At 37.2% G+C, this 19,425-nt stretch overlaps 1 protein-coding gene across 6 annotated transcripts in view; it reads right to left on the minus strand.

Moving 5' to 3' along the window:
- Positions 1-3,371: 3,371 nt before the first annotated feature.
- The window catches only part of CC2H21orf91 (chromosome C2 C21orf91 homolog), a 41,470-nt gene continuing 25,416 nt past the window's right edge, over positions 3,372-19,425 (minus strand). For 2 of the 6 annotated variants that reach the window (XR_003971605.1, XR_003971606.1), the window contains exons 3-7: positions 18,410-18,946; positions 17,102-17,164; positions 14,526-15,923; positions 9,039-9,224; positions 6,059-6,666 (exon numbers count right to left, since the gene is read on the minus strand). Coding sequence is in view for 2 of the 6 variants with exons in the window: in XM_030328534.1 (XP_030184394.1) it covers positions 15,757-15,923; positions 17,102-17,164; positions 18,410-18,946 (767 nt within the window). In the remaining 4 variants the exon portion in view is untranslated. Of the gene's footprint in view, positions 6,667-9,038; positions 9,225-11,219; positions 15,924-17,101; positions 17,165-18,409; positions 18,947-19,425 lie in introns of those variants that run through there. The other 4 variants (XR_003971607.1, XR_003971608.1, XM_030328534.1 and 1 more) reach the window with 4 other exon arrangements.

The raw sequence follows: 19,425 nt of genomic DNA on the forward strand, positions 1-19,425 counted from the left end.
TATGACTGCTGCCCAGAAAAGAACCTAATTTCTAGGTTCAAATGAGCTACATCATGCTGGTAAACACAGAAACTGGAAATATATGTGTATGTGTGTGCATGTGCATGTGTGTCTCAAATATAGCAGTCTATACTTCAAATCATGCTACAGCAGGGACCTTGAAAGAACTGTTTCTGTCTCCTTCCATTGAGGAAGGCCATCTAGAATATCGTAGGTGCCTCCTAAGTGATGTGTCCTTTAAAGGCCATCACTCTCACTGCCCTCCCCCTGAGTGGCCTTTCATACAAATGTTGAGCCTCCTCTTTTAGTGGAAGTTTTAAGGTCACCAGTGATGTTGTTAGCAGTTGACAAACCTCAAAGAAACATCTTGGCCCAAGAGCTTTTTCCAGGCTCTGTTTGCACAAGTCATCTGAGTGGGACTTTGGAATTTGCAACTCATCAGTAGTAATAATAGTCCCAAATAACCAGCTCAAGACCAGGAACGTGCCTCCAAAAATTGTACATTTTTAGAAGCAGAACTAGGTTTTCATCACTGACCATAGTCAGCATTGGATTTACTGTTTTAGTTTGCAAGACTCTTGCTCTTTTCTGAAAACAAAAAAGTGCCTTTACCTTACGGGCAAAATGTAAATGTGTGACATGTGCTTTTCCCCAGGCAAGTGACTCACTGCAGATGTAATGACAAGCAATCCTTCAGTTTGATAGTAGATCAGTGAACTCGATGTAGAAGTGCAGGAAATGTGCAATGTTAGGAAATTGGATAAGCAAGTTTATCTCTAAAATAAGCCTCAACTTGTTAAAAGTACTACTGCAGCCAAAGTTAATGGCTATCAAAATTTAGAAAGAGTATATTCATAGATCCAATTCATTCCCTCAACATTAGTTTAATGAGCATTTACTACAAGTCTCTCTACTAGGGTCGAGGACACAAAGACAAGGAGATACTGTCCTTGCCCTTGGGGCATTTTGAGTCTTTGGCTGAAACTGATCCTAAATAAATGCTTTCCAAAATGGATCCATAAGTCTAGTGTTAAGGGAGCACAGAAATTTGGAGAAATATTTTCAGAAGATTAAACACTTAGAGTGGGTCTCAAAAGGGAAAAATAAATTTCTGGAGAGAACGGGGGAAGGACATTCCAGAAACAGCCAGAGAGCATGTATAGAGGCAGAGAGAAGGGGTTGCATAGGATGTGCTTGGGGACTTGGCTGGAGGGAACATTTCATTGAAAACTGTAGGGAGAAGTAAAGTTAGTAATAGTAATTGGGTCCAAAGGTACAGAGTTTTGGATACCCTGGTGGGTTTAAAACCCAACCTAAGGCAACATACCATCACACTTTTTTAAGTATGAATGTGATGTGGATAAAGGTCTTTGAAAGCTGACTTGGGAGATAGGCTGGTGTATGGATTAGGATGGGGAAAGTCTGGACAGAGTGGGGGTATGTTGGTCAACTCAGGCTCTGTAACAAAAACCATAGACTGGGTGGTTTAAACAACTTATTTCTCACAGTTCTGGAGGCTGAGGAGTTCAAGATCAAGATACTGGGTGATTTGGTTCTTGGGGAGGGCTCTCTTCCTGGCTTACAAATGTATGCTTTCTCACTGGCTTCATAAGGCTGAGGGGGCTGAAGGAGGAAGGAGGTATATGTGTTGGGGGAGAGAACATTCTAGTCTCTCTACTTCTTAGGAGGACACTAATCCCATCATGACCTCATGTAAACCTAATTACCTCCCAAAGGCCTCACTGCCTAACAGGAACCTAATTTGTAGGTTCAGATGAGCTACAGCATGCTCCCATACTGTCACATTGGGAGTTAAGTCTTCAATACATGAGTTCTGGAGGCACGCAAACATTGAGCACATAACAGAATTAGAAGGCTCCTTAATGACCAAGGCATTAAATAGCAGGGTTAGAATTAAGGTACCTCAGTTTTCTGATCTGTAGAGTGGGGAAATTAATTATACCTACCTCACAAAGAAATTTTGAAAGTTAAATGTCACAATGTGTATAAAGCAAGAGGAACAATGCTTGCTCTTTAGGAAGACTCCATACATGTCAGTATTTTATTATCTACAATGACGAATAATAGTATTCACTAACTTTTTGAATTGCTTTTTTCACATTGGTTAAATTTGAAACTCTAAGGATCAGGATTTGTATTTAGAGCCATTATATGATTCCCCCCCCCTTCGTTTCAAGTGCTTTGTTATCACAGAATAGTCTTTCTTTTAATTTTTAAAATTAAAAAAAGTTAACATATAGTGTAATAATGATTTCAGGAATAGAATTTAGTGATTCATCACTTACGTATAAACCCAATGCTCATCCCAACACGTGCCCTCAATGCTCATCACCCCACAGAATAGTCTTTTTTTTTTTTAATAATTTTTTTTAAACGTTTATTTATTTTTGAGACAGAGAGAGACAGAGCATGAATGGGGGAGGGTCAGAGAGAGAGAGGGAGACACAGAATCTGAGACAGGCTCCAGGCTCTGAGCTGTCAGCACAGAGCCTGGCACGGGGCTTGAACTCACGAACTGCGAGATCATGACCTGAGCCGAAGTTGGACGCTTAACCGGCTGAGCCACCCAGGCGCCCCAGAATAGTCTTAATTCATAAAATTTGTTGTTTCTTTTCTAGCTTTCAGTGAATAAGCCCTAAGAATAACAGCCAAAAATTTTTACCAAATGTTTTCCAATTTAATATTTTTATCAGTTTTACATTTATATCATTAAAAAAAAATCAAACTGCATTTTCTTATGGTAAATAGCAGTCCCGTGCCTCTTCCCACCCCACCTTCACCCTCCATCACTTAATCACCTGATTAAGGTGGGGCCTTAAAGTTATTCTTTTCCACTTGTTAAGTCATAATTATTTAGGGGAGGTGTTTTGAGATTATGTAACTCCTCTATCTCTCATGACAAACTCAATTTATTCACTTTTTAAAATCAGTATGGATACCTATTTTCCCATTTTATTCAAATGATTCACTAATTATTTTGATACTTAAACTGTTTCTGATTTAGCCAATGGAGTCCTGTTAATGTGGCTTCTGTGTTCTTTTGACATGTCCACATCATGTTTTAAACACTTTTGTACTTTTGGGAACAAAAAGACTCATCTTGTTCTTTTCCTGCCCTAGTCCTAAAGTCAATCATTTCCCCAAGGGGCCTGATTTAGTAAAGAATGGTTTGTAGAAATTAAGGTTTGGGTTCTAGGTGATGCTTATTGCTTTTGTCCAGGGTCAGTCTCCCAGCCCCTTTCAGTGGACAAGCACATATAAATGTGTTTACACATATGCACCTGTATTCCTCTATCTACTTAGCTATCATTTATCTATCTTAAAAATTATGAGTCCACTCTATTATCTTCAGTTCCAGTCAAGCCCACAGAGTTCATGCTAGTATTCTCCCTTTCCAATTTGTAACTCTTTCAGGAATGAGAAACCAGGCTCCCATTATCCTTAATATATTCATTTGATCAACCTCTGTGTATGTAACCAACTCTTCATCGCCACTCTTTCCCCCTTCTTCCTGCAGATGCCCTCTTCAGCCCACTGAGGCTCTAACACCCCACAGCCAGGCCTTCATCTCTCCTGATGCCCCCATGGATGCCCTCCTTATCTCTCTGGCAGTCTGTCAGACTGCATCAGCTGCCTCCACCCCCCCCCCCCCCCCCAGCTCTAACACCTCGCACCAGCAGCACCCCCACCCTCTGGACAGCTGGCTTATTTGTCTCACCTAGTAGTTCCTATGCTGAATTGGTCTAGAAGGAAAGGGGAAGAGGCAACACAAACTTCCTGAATTTTCTTAGGGCATTTTGCTGGTGCTATTTCTGGCATCTCCAGTAATGAGATTTCAGTGAAGTTGACTGCTCAGAACAATTTAGCACAGCCAGACATGTGGCCAAGCTGCAGGCTGCTTTCAGACATGAGTTCTTTCTTTATAGCAGTCTCTCATTCTCTTCCTGTCCATTAGCATGACAGGAAACCAAGCAGTGGGTAATGGGATAGGTCCTCCTTTTACTTTTAATGAGCATTAAGTTAGTGGTAATGACTAAGAAGAGGGTTACTTAACTAACAGTCTCAGATCTTGTTCTAAAGTTTCTTTGTATCTGGCTACACATCTGTATCAAATTCACTTAGGTGTGGGATTGGAATTTGGCTTACTGAGTTTTGCTGGTCCACCTACCTTAGCTTTCTTCTCACTGGTTCTAGAGTGTGGTACAGAAATATGTAATTTCTGCAAAAGAATTAATATAATATATAATATAATATAGTATAATATAATATAATATAATATAATATAATATATAGAGTGGGACATTTGGGACTTTATACATGCTGTTGTCATTTTCTTCTGTTGTCAAGGAAATCCCACCCACATTGTGCATAGCCCTTTGAACATACAGCTACAATAATATAGGACTTTAGCACCTCTGTTTTGAAGAACCAGTTAGGAGCAATGGGCATATGTTTTCCTTTTTTTCTAGGTAATTGCAGTGGACATTTAGAAGCTTCCATATTTCCTAGGAATGAATTTTGCTGAAACTGGCTTTTTGATGTAAGGAAGGCACTTGCTGTCTTCAGGTTCTGATAGGAACTGTTCTTATAGCCTATCCTGGTTGCCCTCCCAGTGAGGACATCTAAGATACTCTCTGGATTCACTAGCAGTTGTCCTGGTTCCAACAAAGCCTTGCTTTAACTTAGCAGGGAAAACTTACCCTGTTTTTTTCTTTTCCCTGTGTTTTTCTCTTCTGGCTGTTTCTGTGGTCCATCAGAGTGTGAAGAAATATCCTACAATTCCATTAGATGGAACATCTTATATGATAGAGATAAAAACTAGAAGCCTGGATAGAGGTGGTATATCACAGGAATGCTGGAAATGGAATGGGGAGATTTGGGATTTGGTCCTTGCCTCTGTGGCTACTAAGAGCTGTAGAATGTTTGGAAGTTTCTTAAGCGATTTAAGCCACTTAAGGGGATGAGACTAGTTAAGCAGTTTCTTATAGGGCTTCGTAGATACCCAGGGCTATAGATCACTCAGAGCTGACCTACAGCTTTGGTGTAGGTGACAGTTTGGGGGACCTGGGGGTGGGGGGCAGTCACTAAGAAGGATGTGAAGGCAGTTTGTTCCAAGAATCTCCACTGTCTTTCTTGCAGAGCAGTAACTCTACTTTCATACGTTACAATTTATGTTCTTAGAGGACTTTTTGTTTTGAAAGGCTCTCCTAAAATAAAACAAAATCAAGTCAAATAAAGGCTAAAGGACTCTTGAAGTCCCCTTTAGCACTACATATTTAGTGGTTTCCTATGATATTTATGTATCTCACATGCTGGTTCACTTTGTTCTCTGAGATGAGACCAGTCTGTGTCAATCTGGGACAGAAATTCCCTCCACACTTTGATGAAAAGCAAGGTAGCCCTGCAGGATGTGAACTTTCTGTTTGCTAGTGCTTTGTTCACACAGGTATGAAGATGAAAAGAAATGGAAGAAGCAAAGGAAATGTGGTTTTACATGTCACTAGCTCAACTCCGCCTACATTTTCTTTTCTGTTAAGGGAAACTCCCCGATCTTTCTTTCGGAAGGGCTTCAGCAGTGCACAAGGGCCCCACATTTTTTCTGGTGCTTTTCTGAGAGGCAGTGTGGCAGCAACTTAGCAGGGGGCCCAGATGCTGGATTTTCTAGTTTCAGAGCTATCTGATGAGGACAGAAAGGAACAAGTTCCCCACAGTGAGATAGCCAGAAACTTATTTACCCAGTTAATTGTGGGGAGCACCCAGGACTAAGCAAATTTGTTTCAAGGATGTTGGCTTTGGGGTGATGGTGGTTAAGATTTAGTGGTATCTCTCTGGAGAATTATTTGTGTGGTAGAGGTAGGAGAGAGCAAAGATAATAAGAGATGTACAAACAATCAATATTCTAAAACCTTCAATAATTTATCTAAAATTATTGGGTAGTGATTTTACTAGGGTTAATCATCTACATAAGCTTGTGGTTTTAATTTTTACCAAATAAGGACTCAAAATTTAAGAAATAAACACAAATAAAAACCTACCGTCTACTATTACTATCACTTTATGAAAGAAAGAACAATTTTCCACTCCCATAATAGGAAAGATATAATCTTAGAATAAAGGTGAGATGTATTGATGGAATTATGTTCTACTACACAGATTACCATACTGCTTTACATTTTCATTTTCCATGCCCAGGTGGAAATGTCCAAGCCAGTTATTAGGGGCTGAGCTGTAGATGACCCAACTTCTGACTGTGTGACGGAATCATCCCATTGTTACTCCTAAGAGAAATACTTTTCCTTGATAAAAAAAAAAAAAAAAAATGTGGGACAGTAATAAGGTGTCAAGACTTAGTCTTTTTTTTCTTTCTACAGACAATACATAGAGAACTGTATAGCTGTTTATGAGCCAGGTTGATTCTGCTATCTTTTCTCTTCTGTCACAGATGATCATACAACTATCTTGCTGTAAAAGCACCTCACAGTTTCTTCTTAAATGAAACCACACTTCCTTTATATTCTTTTCAGCTCAGTTCTGCTGTTCATGCCGGGGCTAGGGAGATTTTCCATTGCAGGCTTCTTAAAATTCATGATCCTTTTAGAATATGAGCTGGCAGTTCCCCTGAAGATCACCGAGTTCAATGCCACCCTTTACAGATGAGAACACAGAGCCTAAGAGAGTTAGAGTGGCGCCCAGCAGTGACAGAAGAGGGTCAGAACCTAAGTTCTCGAATGTCAGTTTAGCAATGCCTTCCTCATTACAACTTCCTCTTCTGCCTTTACCGCTTTCCATTCAGTTGCCTCTTTTTCCCTAGAAGAGCCCTTCTCCTTCACGTTGCCTTTTCTTGGCTTTGAAGTTGCAGATCTGAAACCGTGTTTAGCTAGGCCTTGGCTTTCCTCCACACTCTGTATCCCTACTAGCTTCTTCTAAACTGCTTTTTATCTAGGGTAGATACTTCCCACTTCTATGCTGAAGCTTGACACCAACCGACCTAGACAACAGAGTCTTAATCCACTCTTCAAACAAAAATAATTGCTTGAAAATGATTGCTTAAGTCAAAGCTACAGAGTTCATTTTTTCTGCTACACACTATTTGCAGTAACTTTTCAAATTTCTCATTTCCCCCCACGTTTGGAATTTTATCTAGTGGGTAGGGTTTTTGTGAATTTTGTTTTTGAGTCACAATGTTATCTGAGTTACAGATTCTATTTTCAGCAGTGCTTTCAGCTGAGTTTACAATTGCAAAAATATTCCTACTCTGTATGTATTTACAGCAACAAAATCTGAATGCAAATTGAGAAATTCAATCAATGGCGAGTCATAGACCCCAGTTTCCACCTTTTCTAAACAGTCTGGCAACCTTGCCTCCGGTAGCCAGGATCTCTCTCACGCCTGAGAAAGCAGCTATTTAGCACTTCACCATTTCTCCTGAGCCTCTGACCCCATCATCTTTTTCTTTTCTCTCAGAGAAAATAGAATTGGCCACATAGGGGCTTTTTCAACTTACTCTTCAATGAATCTCCCTCGAACACGTGCATCTGCAGTTTTGTCTTCTCTCTGATGTGAAAGCCTGAGATGATCCTAAACTTCTTCAAAGACAACCTGTTCTAGATATGCTAGCCTGTTCTGCCTCTTCAGTACTCTACTCCTTGATTATGGCTACTTCTCCATCTGTAGCCTTTCCACTAATCTGTCCTCTTAGTATTTACTCATGATAAAGTACTTCTCAACTTAAAAAGCACAACCACATTCTGACTTCACCTTCATTTATCGTTAAAATTCTTAGAGATCACACCCCAGTTCCACTATGCTACCGCTTTACCCACACTTCAATTCATCGTGCTCTACTTTTTTCTCCCATAGGTCCATTAAAACACTTCTTATTGAATTTTTGGTTGCTAAATCCGATGGACACTTTTCAGTCCTTATTGACTTAAACTTGGTGTGTAATCCTTTTCAGTTGACCAATAAAACCTTATTGGCTTTTGTATCCTTTGGACCCAAAGCCTACGGGGCGTGTTAGAATTCCTGGCACATAAAAGTCTCAGTTTGATGACAAAATTTAAATGGAAAATAGGCAGGAGCCAAGTGGTGAAGGCTTTTAATGCTGAGCTCTGAGGATTCGTTTTGATTACACGAGCAATGGTAATCTAGAAAAGACTGCGCAGGGAAGTAGTAGTATTACATCTTGTGGGAAGTAAACTCTGGGGCAGTTGATGGTTTAGAGCAGTGGTTTGCAAAGTGCTCTGTAGACCAGCAGCATCAGCATCACCTGGGAGTTTGTTCGACAAAAATTCATAGGTCCCACCCCTGACCTATTGATTCAGAAGCACTGGAGGTGCAGCCGCGTGATGTTATGTTCCATGAAACTCAGAACCAGCATTTTGGAGAAGAAATAGAGACAGAACGAATGTGAGTTATCAAAGTCCTGAAATAGTCATGAAGGTGTGAAAAGTGGGATACGAGGAGAGGTGTATTCAATCACTGGATGAATGCCTTAGGCATTGTTTTGGTAACTGATTTACCTCTAGAGGGCATGCAATTAGATCACCTCTTCCAAGATCCTGGTAGATACAAACCGTAAGCACTTTCAGTAATCAGTGGAGGGCAGTGAGAAGTTCTCCAAAGTCACCCCAAGTGCGAACAATGAAAATGTTTAATTGGAAAAGACACCCACATTACCAAAAGGTTTACTTTCTCTTCAAAATTTTCCCATCAGATTCAGCTAACCCAGCAGGCAGAACTTGTGGTCCTGAAGGCTTTCAGTTCACTTTTAGAAATGAATGTTGTTAAGATTTCAGAGCAGAACATTGGACATGGACCCAGTGCATGAAGTGAGTAACTGAGTTCTCAGTTGCAAACCAGAGAAAGCAACCACTTCACTTAGGCTGAAAAGGAACTTACTCAATGGGCAGAGATCACGCAAAAGGCTTGGAAACCAGAAGGAACAAAATGTACAAGATTCATGACCAGATTTACACAGAGCAATGGCTACTCAACACCAGATGCCAGGAGCTTACCTGTTGCCCCCACTGGATACTGGATGTAGGATGTTTGTCCTCTTGAGGGACATTGCTGCTCTCAACATGGACCTTTCCTACCCAGTTTCTTTGCTTTGCCAGTCAGAGTGGGGTGTCCCAGATGTAAGAGAGGTTGGGATTAAGTTTTTGCTTCTAGAAGTCAAGGTGGTTTGTGCCATTTGAACACTGGAATGGAATTCAAACGGAGCACGAATGAGAGAGAGAGAGAGAGAGAGATCCATTGATATAAACTTATGAGTCATGTGTAATTTAAGATAGTAATGATCTAAGACATGATCTAGATCAGATACCAAAAATGAAACCTTTTACTAATACTCAGAATCCAATATATAAATGATATAGAAAGGATATTATTCTGATTGCTGCTCTCCCTCTGTTCTGTCCAACACATGCACACCTACTTGCTAGGCTCTAAATTACCTGCAAAGAATTCCAGGCCCTATCATGACATTTAAAGATGACAGAGAACAAATTTTATTAGTTTTAAAATTCCCAAGAAGGCTTGGCAACTGGGCAGGAACAAAGGTTGGGAAGGGGCACTAAGCTTGCATTCTACCAACTATTTGCTCTAGCTTGGTGAATTCAGGCTTAGAAAAGTTAAGTGATGAATTTCCCTTAACATCACAAAGTAGTTAAAGCTAAAACAAGACAGCAATTTCACTTGTGGTCTCGTGCTCTTTCCAGTATTTTCTCCAAACCAGACTCCATTGATCTTCACTTGCCTCTTCTGGAAAACAAAGTGGTCTGACTTAGACTGTTAGACATTGAAAAGACCTTCAAGGATGATTACTATTCTCTTAGCAACCTGTTAAATGTTTCAGTTCTCAAACATCCCTTGTTTTGTATTCTGCCTCTGATCTTTTTTGTACAACTGTCCTTGTTTCCTAGTTTTAAATTACCACAAAAGCAGGGGCGCCTGGGTGACTCAGTCAGTTGGGTGTCTGACTTTGGCTCGGGTCATGATCTCACACTCTGTGAATTCAAGCCATGCATCGGGCTCTGTCCTGACGGCTCAGAGCCTGGAGCCTGTTTCAGATTCTGTGTCTCCCTCTCTCTCTGCCTCTCCCCTACTCACGATCTGTCTCTCTCTCTCTCCTTCAAGAATAAACATTAAAATAAAAAAATTTAAAAATAAATAAATTATCGCAAAAGCATATACATTACTTTAAAAATCATTTGTGGGGAAAAATTGTAATTTGTGAATATTTGGATTAATAATGCTAACCACAATTAATGACCTTGAATACTTTAATTTCTATTTTAATATTATTTTAAAAGCCAATTTAAAAATATTCACAACAGCTTTATTCATATTACTCCCATACTGGAAACAATTAAAATGTCCATTACAGGTGATGGATAAACAATTTACAATACATTCATACAATAATAGAATACTGGTCAGAAGAAAAAAAAAGAGGGCACAAATTAGTGATCTTTTTGTTAATATGGAAGAAATTTCAAAGCATCCGGTTGCATGAAAAAAGCCAAAGGCAAATGAGTACAGTACATCCTGTGTAACATTTATGTAAAGTCCTAATATAGCCAAATGCAAATTACAGTGATGGAAGTCAGAACAGTGGAGGGGAAATGGGGAGTTAAGACGACTGGAAAGGGTCACAAAGGTTGATGGTTACACAGTTGTGTACCTTTGCTAAAACTCAAATACCACTCTTAAAACCTGTGTATTTATTGTATGCAAAGTACACTCCAATTTAAAAAGTTGCACAGACACCCAGTAAGCCACAAGAATCTTATTTCCTGTTTCTGGGCTCTTGATACAGAGGGAATATTAACTCTCAAAGAGATTCTCACAAAAAATTAAGATAAATTGGTAGAAGATGATTGTTAAGTATAGACTCCCTAAGCCTGCAAAACAAAACGCTTCATATAGGTCATCCATTTAAGGAAAGAAAAAGAAAGTACACTTAAAAATACCCACTGGGTGGCTCAGTCGGTTAAACCTGACTCTTGATTTTGGCCTAGGTCATGATCTCATGGTTCGATTCATGGGGGATAGAGCCCCGCATTGGGCTCTGCACTGACAGCACGGAGCCTGCTTGGGATTTGCTCTCTCTCTTTCTCTCTCTGCCCCTCCCCTGTTTGCACTCTCTGTCTCTCTCAAAATAAATAAGTATTAAAAAAAAAATCCACTGAAGCTAACAGATAACAAAATATTTATTTTATTGTTGTAAAATTAAAAATAGACAAGCATATGCAGTTACAGTTCCAAAGCAGAATACAAATATATAAATTATTGCAGTTTTAAAAGAAAAAATAGCCAGTAATGTCTGAAACCCTCTTAAAACCAACTTGTTTTTTGCCAGTAGTTTCATTTTCTTTTCCCAAAGACCCTAGCACAATTTTGTAAAATAAATTTCTAACAGCAAAGAGAGGTAAGTTCAATGATCGTAGTATATGCTACTTTAAAACAAGGTTAACACACACATACGGACTATAAAAGTAGGGATGGCAGCATTTAAACAGAAGTCACTACTGAACACTTTGTAAAGTGCCTCTTTTGGAGGCAGCAGACGGAAATAAACATTCTACACAAGTTTGAAAAAAGAAACACACATTTGCTAAAATTCCCTTTGCTGTGTGTGCAGCTGAGGAAAGTTCAACTAACAATTTAGGGGGGTGGGGAATACTCATCTTCATGATTTTTTTGTTTTACTTTGGTAAGCTTAAAATTGTGTACTAATTCAGTATTACTAAAATGCATTCGTAGGCTGGACTCTTTTTAAACCAAAAGAATAGGGAAAAGTAGGTTACAAGCTAGGTGCTAAAAAAAAAATCTAATGCTAGAGACTTGCTATGATTGGTTCATAGCAAGATGACCAAGTTGCGTAATGTGTTAGACTAAATTCTATAATAAGGGCAATTAGGAAGGGATGAAGTGAATGGAAATACTGAGATGTAGGACAGACCCTCGTTATTCCACAGTACTAGAGCCCTCCTCCAAGGTACCTTTCCTTGTGCTGGAGCTCTATTACCTTATTATTCTGGTAAATAACCTCTTTCCCATGCTACCACCACAAAACTTAACATGGCAAGAATAACCTTTTGAAGATTTTATCTCTCACTGATTCTCACCACAAATTTCCTCCATAATTATTCCCACCAACCTGAAGTTAATAACACAATTAAAATTAAAATTAAATTAAAAAAATTGTAGAGTACTAAACTTTTTATTAAGTACTTAAAAATACTCAGATATCTTACTTCAGTATAAGCAATATCTGTCAGTAAATCAGAAAAAAAGAAACACTATTAGACCTTTACACTGTCCCATTTGAAAACTTTTATGTCACAATTTTATGGTCACCAACTGAACCTCCTTCTAAGCGATACAAATAATTTATTCTTTAATAGTTCTTACTTAAATTTAGAGCGTATACATTTTAAATTGAATTTTATAACATTAATACAAAACAAAGTAAAAGCAAAACTGGTAAACATTAACACAAATAGATCCTCAAAAATTAATTAAAAAAATCCTAGCAAAAACTGACAAGTCTCAACAGTGTAAATGCCAAGGTAAAAAATATCTAAACAAGAAAAGAAAGCACTTTAAACCATTTTCAGTGTTAAACAATGTGGTCAGATGAAAACCCCAGGAAATCTCAAGATGCCTGTCAAGACGCCAATAAAATATATTTTGATTATATTTTTGAAATCACTTCCCAACATGAACTTATTTTAAAAATAATTCTCAAGTGTATGTAAAAATGGGCACTTTGTGGTGAATTGCGCATAAATTTGAAAAACTAAGAACATTTCTTTGCTCCAACACTTAAGAACTACATAATGGAATGAAACACTATTTTGCTGTCTGTATCACCTAAGTGATGTCCTAAGTGCATACCTTTTTTTTCTTAAAAAAAAAAAGGAAAGACTAATTTGGATATTAAATGTTAGGGTCAAAGGGTGATAACCTCAAATTAAAATAGATTTTTACCTTAATTAAAAGTCTGAACAAATTTGAAAACTTTAATCTCTAATGTGAACAATCTCGTGTGGTCAAAATCACTTTGGACTTCAAGTTGATTTTTAAAACCCCATCCAATTTGTCTAAAATTATGAAATCTAACATGAAAAAAACATTAGTTTTATTTCACTCCCCTTAATAATATAAGCTCTGGAAATGTTAGATTGGCGGTCTTCTCCCTTTTGCCATTTTTGAAACTGATGGTATATATGAGATTTTCTTCTAAACTTCCTCAAAAAGTACTAACAACTGTACAGAAGAATAGCCAAGGATGGTAACAATATTTGTAGTATTTCATATTCTCTCAGAACTCAACTCTGTCCCTTCTCCTCCTTTTAGCATATACAGTAACTACATCTTCATTCAATCAAGAAAACTAACAAAGGAATCAAAGTTTACCAAATGGTTGGATAAACTATTGTGCAAAGTCCTTCAAGAAAAATTCTTTCACTACAGTATTCATTCAAATAAAGTACTAATATGAGTACCAGCACCGCAGATTGTTTACAGCACCTTTCCTTTGAAGAGCTTAGGTAGAAATATCTAAATGAAATAAATCAGAATCCTCAGTTAAGACCTTACTTAGTACATGCACAATCCCACCCAATTGTTCCAAACTCATTAGTAAAGCTACATATTTGCCAAAAACAAAGCAAACACTTTTCTTTGGATTAACACTGTTGCATTTAGGACTGCACCATATGGCTCATCCTCTGGAAATAGGCTACTACTGATATCAAATGCAACACATCCCAAACTTTTATGACTGTCCCTAAGTGATCTAAATAGAAGCACAAATGTGTGCAAGCACACTGGCTGGAAACATTCTTGATGAATTATGCCAAAAAAGAGTAAAGTCAAATTAAAAAAATGTGACCTAACAACTAAGCACTTACTAAGGTATTTACTGGCATCATCAGGAAATGTCTTTATTTAACTTGTAAATTTATAAAGATTTTGATATTGCACACGTTCAGTTTAAAGCTTATCAAAACTAAGGCAATGTATCCCCACACTCCCTGGATTTCAAATTCATTTTGGATGCCTCGAAAAACTGAGAGAAATTCAAAGTATTTTTCAAAAGCTCCCTCTGAAAAGCAGTTATGTCAGACTTAAAAGAAAACAAAATGAAATCAATTGAGATATCAATTAATACTCTCAGGCAAATTTAACACGTTAGTATTACAAAAAATTGTTTTCTACTAGACTGAGGCGTTTCTTTGCTTAGTCAAATACTGTTTGTGTTCAGACTAAACTGACCCAAGCCAGAGCAGGCTGCCAAATTTAAAATAGAAGTCATTCATATCTTTATGCATGAAGCCGCCAAGTTAATGGGCTTTTCTGTAGATTCTTTCAAGCAAAGATTTTACCTCATAAATATATTCTAAGCACCAACACAAAACAGAATTTAGAGCCCATTTTAATTCTGTATTGGTTATAGCTTTTACTATATAACACATTGTTATAAAACTTACCTAGCTGTCTGAGACGACATACTAGTTCAGAATTCTTTGGAAACATCACAGGCAACTTACAAGAATATCCTTTTAAAATGGGCTTATTTTTTTGAATTAGAGTTTTGTTTTCCTGTGTCAAGCAGTCTTCTCTTTCTCTTTAAGTTCTAAAGTTTAGAAAAACACCTCATAATGCTTTTTTCAGGTCAGTAATATTGACAAGAGAATTTGGACAGTTTAAGGATTCTTGAACCTATATCTGAAGTAGCACAAAGAAGAATTTTTAAGTTTTTTTTTTTAAGATAGGACAACAATTTCGCAGCATATTCAATTTGACAGATGTTACACTGGACTTGGAAGTGAGGCGTGACTTACTCTGTCCAAATTCTAACACATCAAAGTCATTAGAATGGAAGTAATAATGAAATACAACAGGCTTTTACTTTTATAGAGACAAGCTGACATATGAAAACTAGATTAGCATTTTCTTTCTGAACAAACTCAGAACTGCTTTTGTTAGAAAAAAATAATGTACTTTTTTCTTGGATATTTGCTTTAAAAAGTTATTAATTCCTCTTTCCTAAGAGTTATTAGAAGTCAAAACAATTCAACTAGATAGATTTCTACTTCAAAATACATTTATCTTTGGAAAACAATAGTAAAAAGAGTATATTAAGAGAATAAAATGCAGTGATCTGAAATATGAGTGAACGTATTCACACAGGAAAAGTGTAAATATAATATACAGAGGCATTCAAATACACATTTATAAAGAGAATGGAAAGGTACCTAAAATAGCATTTATATATATAAAACTTTCATATTAAAATATTGCTCATAATAAATAAGAGGTGTATTATGAATTCCATTTCCCTCTTAAAAGTTATCTTTAGTAGTTCAGACTAATCTAAGGAGCTTAATTTTCTATTGTTTTGACAGGTGAATTGCATTAAAATGTTTAATCAAGTCACACTGTAACAGTAGTCACATGTGGTAAGTTAGGGAGGGCCATTTAGTAATAATGGGAAGGAAGATTCCCAAAATGAACCAAAATGATTAATCCTAGAAGACTAGAGTGTAACGATCTGCTTTATTTGACAAAGATGTTAAATACTGCCTTCAGCTTTCCAAATTTAAGGACCATAAAAAAATGGGACCAATAACTTTCTTCAACTTCTTTAAAGTTATCATGCCTGGCAGACCAGTACATGGTAGGGGCATGAGGGCCAAGGAAGGAAATGTTAAGTCTGGTTTAGTTGTTTATGGGTAGGTGTGACTTTGTTCCTGTTCGCCCCACTTGCAGACATGGTAACTTGGAATAGTTCTTGAGGAGCTGTTCGATGGCAACGTGGCGGACGTGGAGCTCTGAGGCCAAAGAATCTTTTTCTTGCACTTGGTGTGTTAACTCTTCAAAAACTTCTGTAAAGATTTAAAAGGTGGATGAATATATAAATAGGTTCATTTATGACTTATGGGACAGGAAGTGACCATTAATACTCAGGTCTGGAAATACCTCTTAAGAGGTTTTGGATTCAGACTACCTACATTTTTGAATTCTTGTTCCTACACTTTTGTAAGTCTCAGGCAAGTGACTAAAACTACACGCTTTAATTTCCTCTTATGTATAATCTTGGTATCAATACTAAGCAATTCACAGGGCTACTGTGAGGATTAAATGAGGTCATATTATAAAGTACATTCCACAGAATAAGCACTTGATAAACAGAAGTTGCTATTACTATTATTATTGTTACTATTTTATTATTCTCAGCTGATGTGTGATTAAGACCACTGGCCATGGAGTTAAGGCAGGGGTTATATAATCCTTAATCTGTTACTAACTGAACGCACGATCTTTGTAAGCAACTTAATGTCTCTGAAGTGTAATTTCCTCACCAAAATGAAAATCAGTTGTTTAAAAAAAAAAAAGGGAACAGGGGAATATCAACATTAACTGTTGTTAGTGTTAGCGTTGTATTTGATGATGTTTAAAGAATTACTAGCTATTGTTGTTTTTTTTTTTTTAGGTGTGATAATGAGGTTGTGATTACCTTTAAAAGAAATTATCTTTTAGAGAAAATCCTGGAGTATTTGTGGACAAAACAATTTGTCTGGGATCTGTGTCAAATAATCCATGCTGGGCATGGGGTGAAAGGAATGGGTATGAGCAGAGATGAGGGGAAATTAGCTATGCTTTTGATAATAGTTGAAGCTGGTGAAGATGGGTCAAGGGGTTCACTAAACTATTCTCACCACTTTTGTGTTTGACATTGTTTATAATTTAAAAAAACTCCACAAAACAGGGCTAATACAACTTTAAGGAACTGTTAGGAAGCACACTCATACAGTGTCTGGCATAATAATATGCTAGGAAGAGATATGGGTTTAGTTGTCTCCATTTTTACTTAAAAAAGAAAAACTTATTTCCCCTTTATTTCATAAAGAAGTCGTTTTCTTAATCTTTTGCTCTGGAAGTTCCAATGGGTTCTAATCCCCTTTCCGAATTTAAATGCAGATAAAGTTAAGAATGTCCTGTCATGAGGGATTTTCTGTATCAAAATTTTCACATGCATAAAACATTGACACTGAGTCTTTACCCTGTATTTCCTGTCGGAGCTTTGCATTCAGTTGCTTTACCTCACCAAGAGTCATCGAATTCACTGAAACATGAAAATATGTGAATTATTACTACAGTAACCTGGAAAAATAAATTGTCTACATCACTAATACAATATTCTATTTAAAAAAATATTCACTTAACTGCCATTATAGTATTCACCCGTCCTCCAGGATTTATTCATTAACTCCTACAGTGTGGAGGATATTTTCAAATTCTAACTACAGCTCACAGCAAGAAACATATTTTACATCACTTCCAGTACACCTCCACCTGAATCAAAAGTTTTGCCAAAGAATACTTGGTAAACTGCTAGAAGCCACTACTCATCAAGCTGATTATGCTTAAGCACTACATAGTTTATGATCCACAGTTGGGAAAACACTAAAGTACTGTGGAAATAGTCTGAAAAACTGATCTATCTCATTATATAACCTTAGATAACTCATGTGTAGAAGTTGCATTAAAGATACACCAATGTCCCTTCTAGTTCTTTTTTTTTTTTTTTTTTTTTTTTTTATTTATTTTGGGACAGAGAGAGACAGAGCATGAACGGGGGAGGGGCAGAGAGAGAGGGAGACACAGAATCAGAAACAGGCTCCAGGCTCTGAGCCATCAGCCCAGAGCCTGACGCGGGGCTCGAACTCACGGACCGCGAGATCGTGACCTGGCTGAAGTCGGACGCTTAACCGACTGCGCCACCCAGGCGCCCCTGTCCCTTCTAGTTCTAAAATCACTTGACTTAAAGTCAATTAGAATTATCTCAGTTTCTGTGAGTTTTTGTGGAAATAAATGAAAACTGAACGGGTCACTTTTCCCAACTTTAAAATAAGTGCACACATTACCTTTGTCCTTTAGTGAAATGTCAGCTTTTTGCTTTTGAAATGCCACCCCCAGTAGATTAATCTTGTAGCGATGAGCAACGCGACAATGTATGTTAGCCAATGGTTGAAGATGTACTTCTAAACTACATGAACTTCAAACTTCCAATTGTTTGTCAATTCCATTTAGTTTAATACATTTAATTTATTAAATTTATTTATTTTAAATTTATTAAAAAAGATGATGGGACTGAATTCAAATGCTTTAGGACATACTAAGGAGTATTTGAGAGAACTGATGGAGAATTTAAGACACCTCATTTTTGCTAGGGTGAACCTGTCATTTAAATACTCTATAAAATCCATAATTCTAGAACAAAATTCTTGACATATCACATATGTAAAAATGTAAAAAAAAGAAAAGCCAACAAAACTGCAACCTTTACTTTTCTCCCCATTTTACTTACATTCCTCTCTGCTGTAATGTGGATGCTGGGCCTGGACGTTAGCATCTGGATCAGAGATTATTTCTTCTTTTTTCTGTGCCTGGTTGTGACTATGAGGCCACAATACACTACTGTGGCATAAAGTGGCACCTGAATCTTGCAACACCGCAAGCTCAAAGTCTGTATTTTCCCGCTGCTCCAATATTCTTTGTGAACAGTTTGAGAGGCCGCCTGCGCTTGCATCTATCCACTTTGCAGAATACTTTGGTACTTGAGAGTCCAACTGTGGGAGTAACTTTTTATCTGGCTTATGCCTGCAACTTAACAGGTGATGCTGGGTATTTTTAGAACATTCAGAATCTGAATCCATATCCTTATTTTGTGCATACTGTACAATCCAGTTTATCTTCTTACTCAAAAGAGTTTTAACTTCTTCGTAAGTACTTTTTGAAAGTTTAGATCGGGGACAATCCTGGTTTGCAATCAAATGGTATTTTTCAAAGCAGTCTTTATGGCCCCTTAATGATCTGGTGTGCAAGAGATTAGATTTTGGTACTCCTATAGAGAAAAAAAAAAAAAACAAAAGACAACATTTTGTTTTTTTAAAAGCTGCGATAAGAGTATATACAGATCTTAGTAAAACATGGATCTCAGTCATCAGGTTTGTAAATTAGAGGAAAGATGCTAAAGAATATGGGTGTTAATAACATAAAATATGGTCTAATAATTTCTGCTTCAGTTTAACTATATAGTTCAGTAATATTAAATTCTTATGAATAATAAAGCCTTTCCAAGGACTTGATTCATTTTAAACCTTGCTCCAGAGGGAGGTTATTGCATATAATATAAAAAAGTAGTACCAAACTAGCAATTTACATTTACAAAATGTTGGCCTTTATAGTGTAGTGCTTTCTTTGCTAATCCTCCTGAAGTACACACTTGCAAAAATTTCTACTTTAAGGCTCAGTAAGAGAAATGCTTGACAATTTTTTTCTAACAAAAACATAAGTTGATCATGTTCTTAAATTATAGTTATA

Source organism: Lynx canadensis, chromosome C2, assembly GCF_007474595.2.
Source record: "Lynx canadensis isolate LIC74 chromosome C2, mLynCan4.pri.v2, whole genome shotgun sequence".
NCBI lineage: Eukaryota > Metazoa > Chordata > Mammalia > Carnivora > Felidae > Lynx > Lynx canadensis.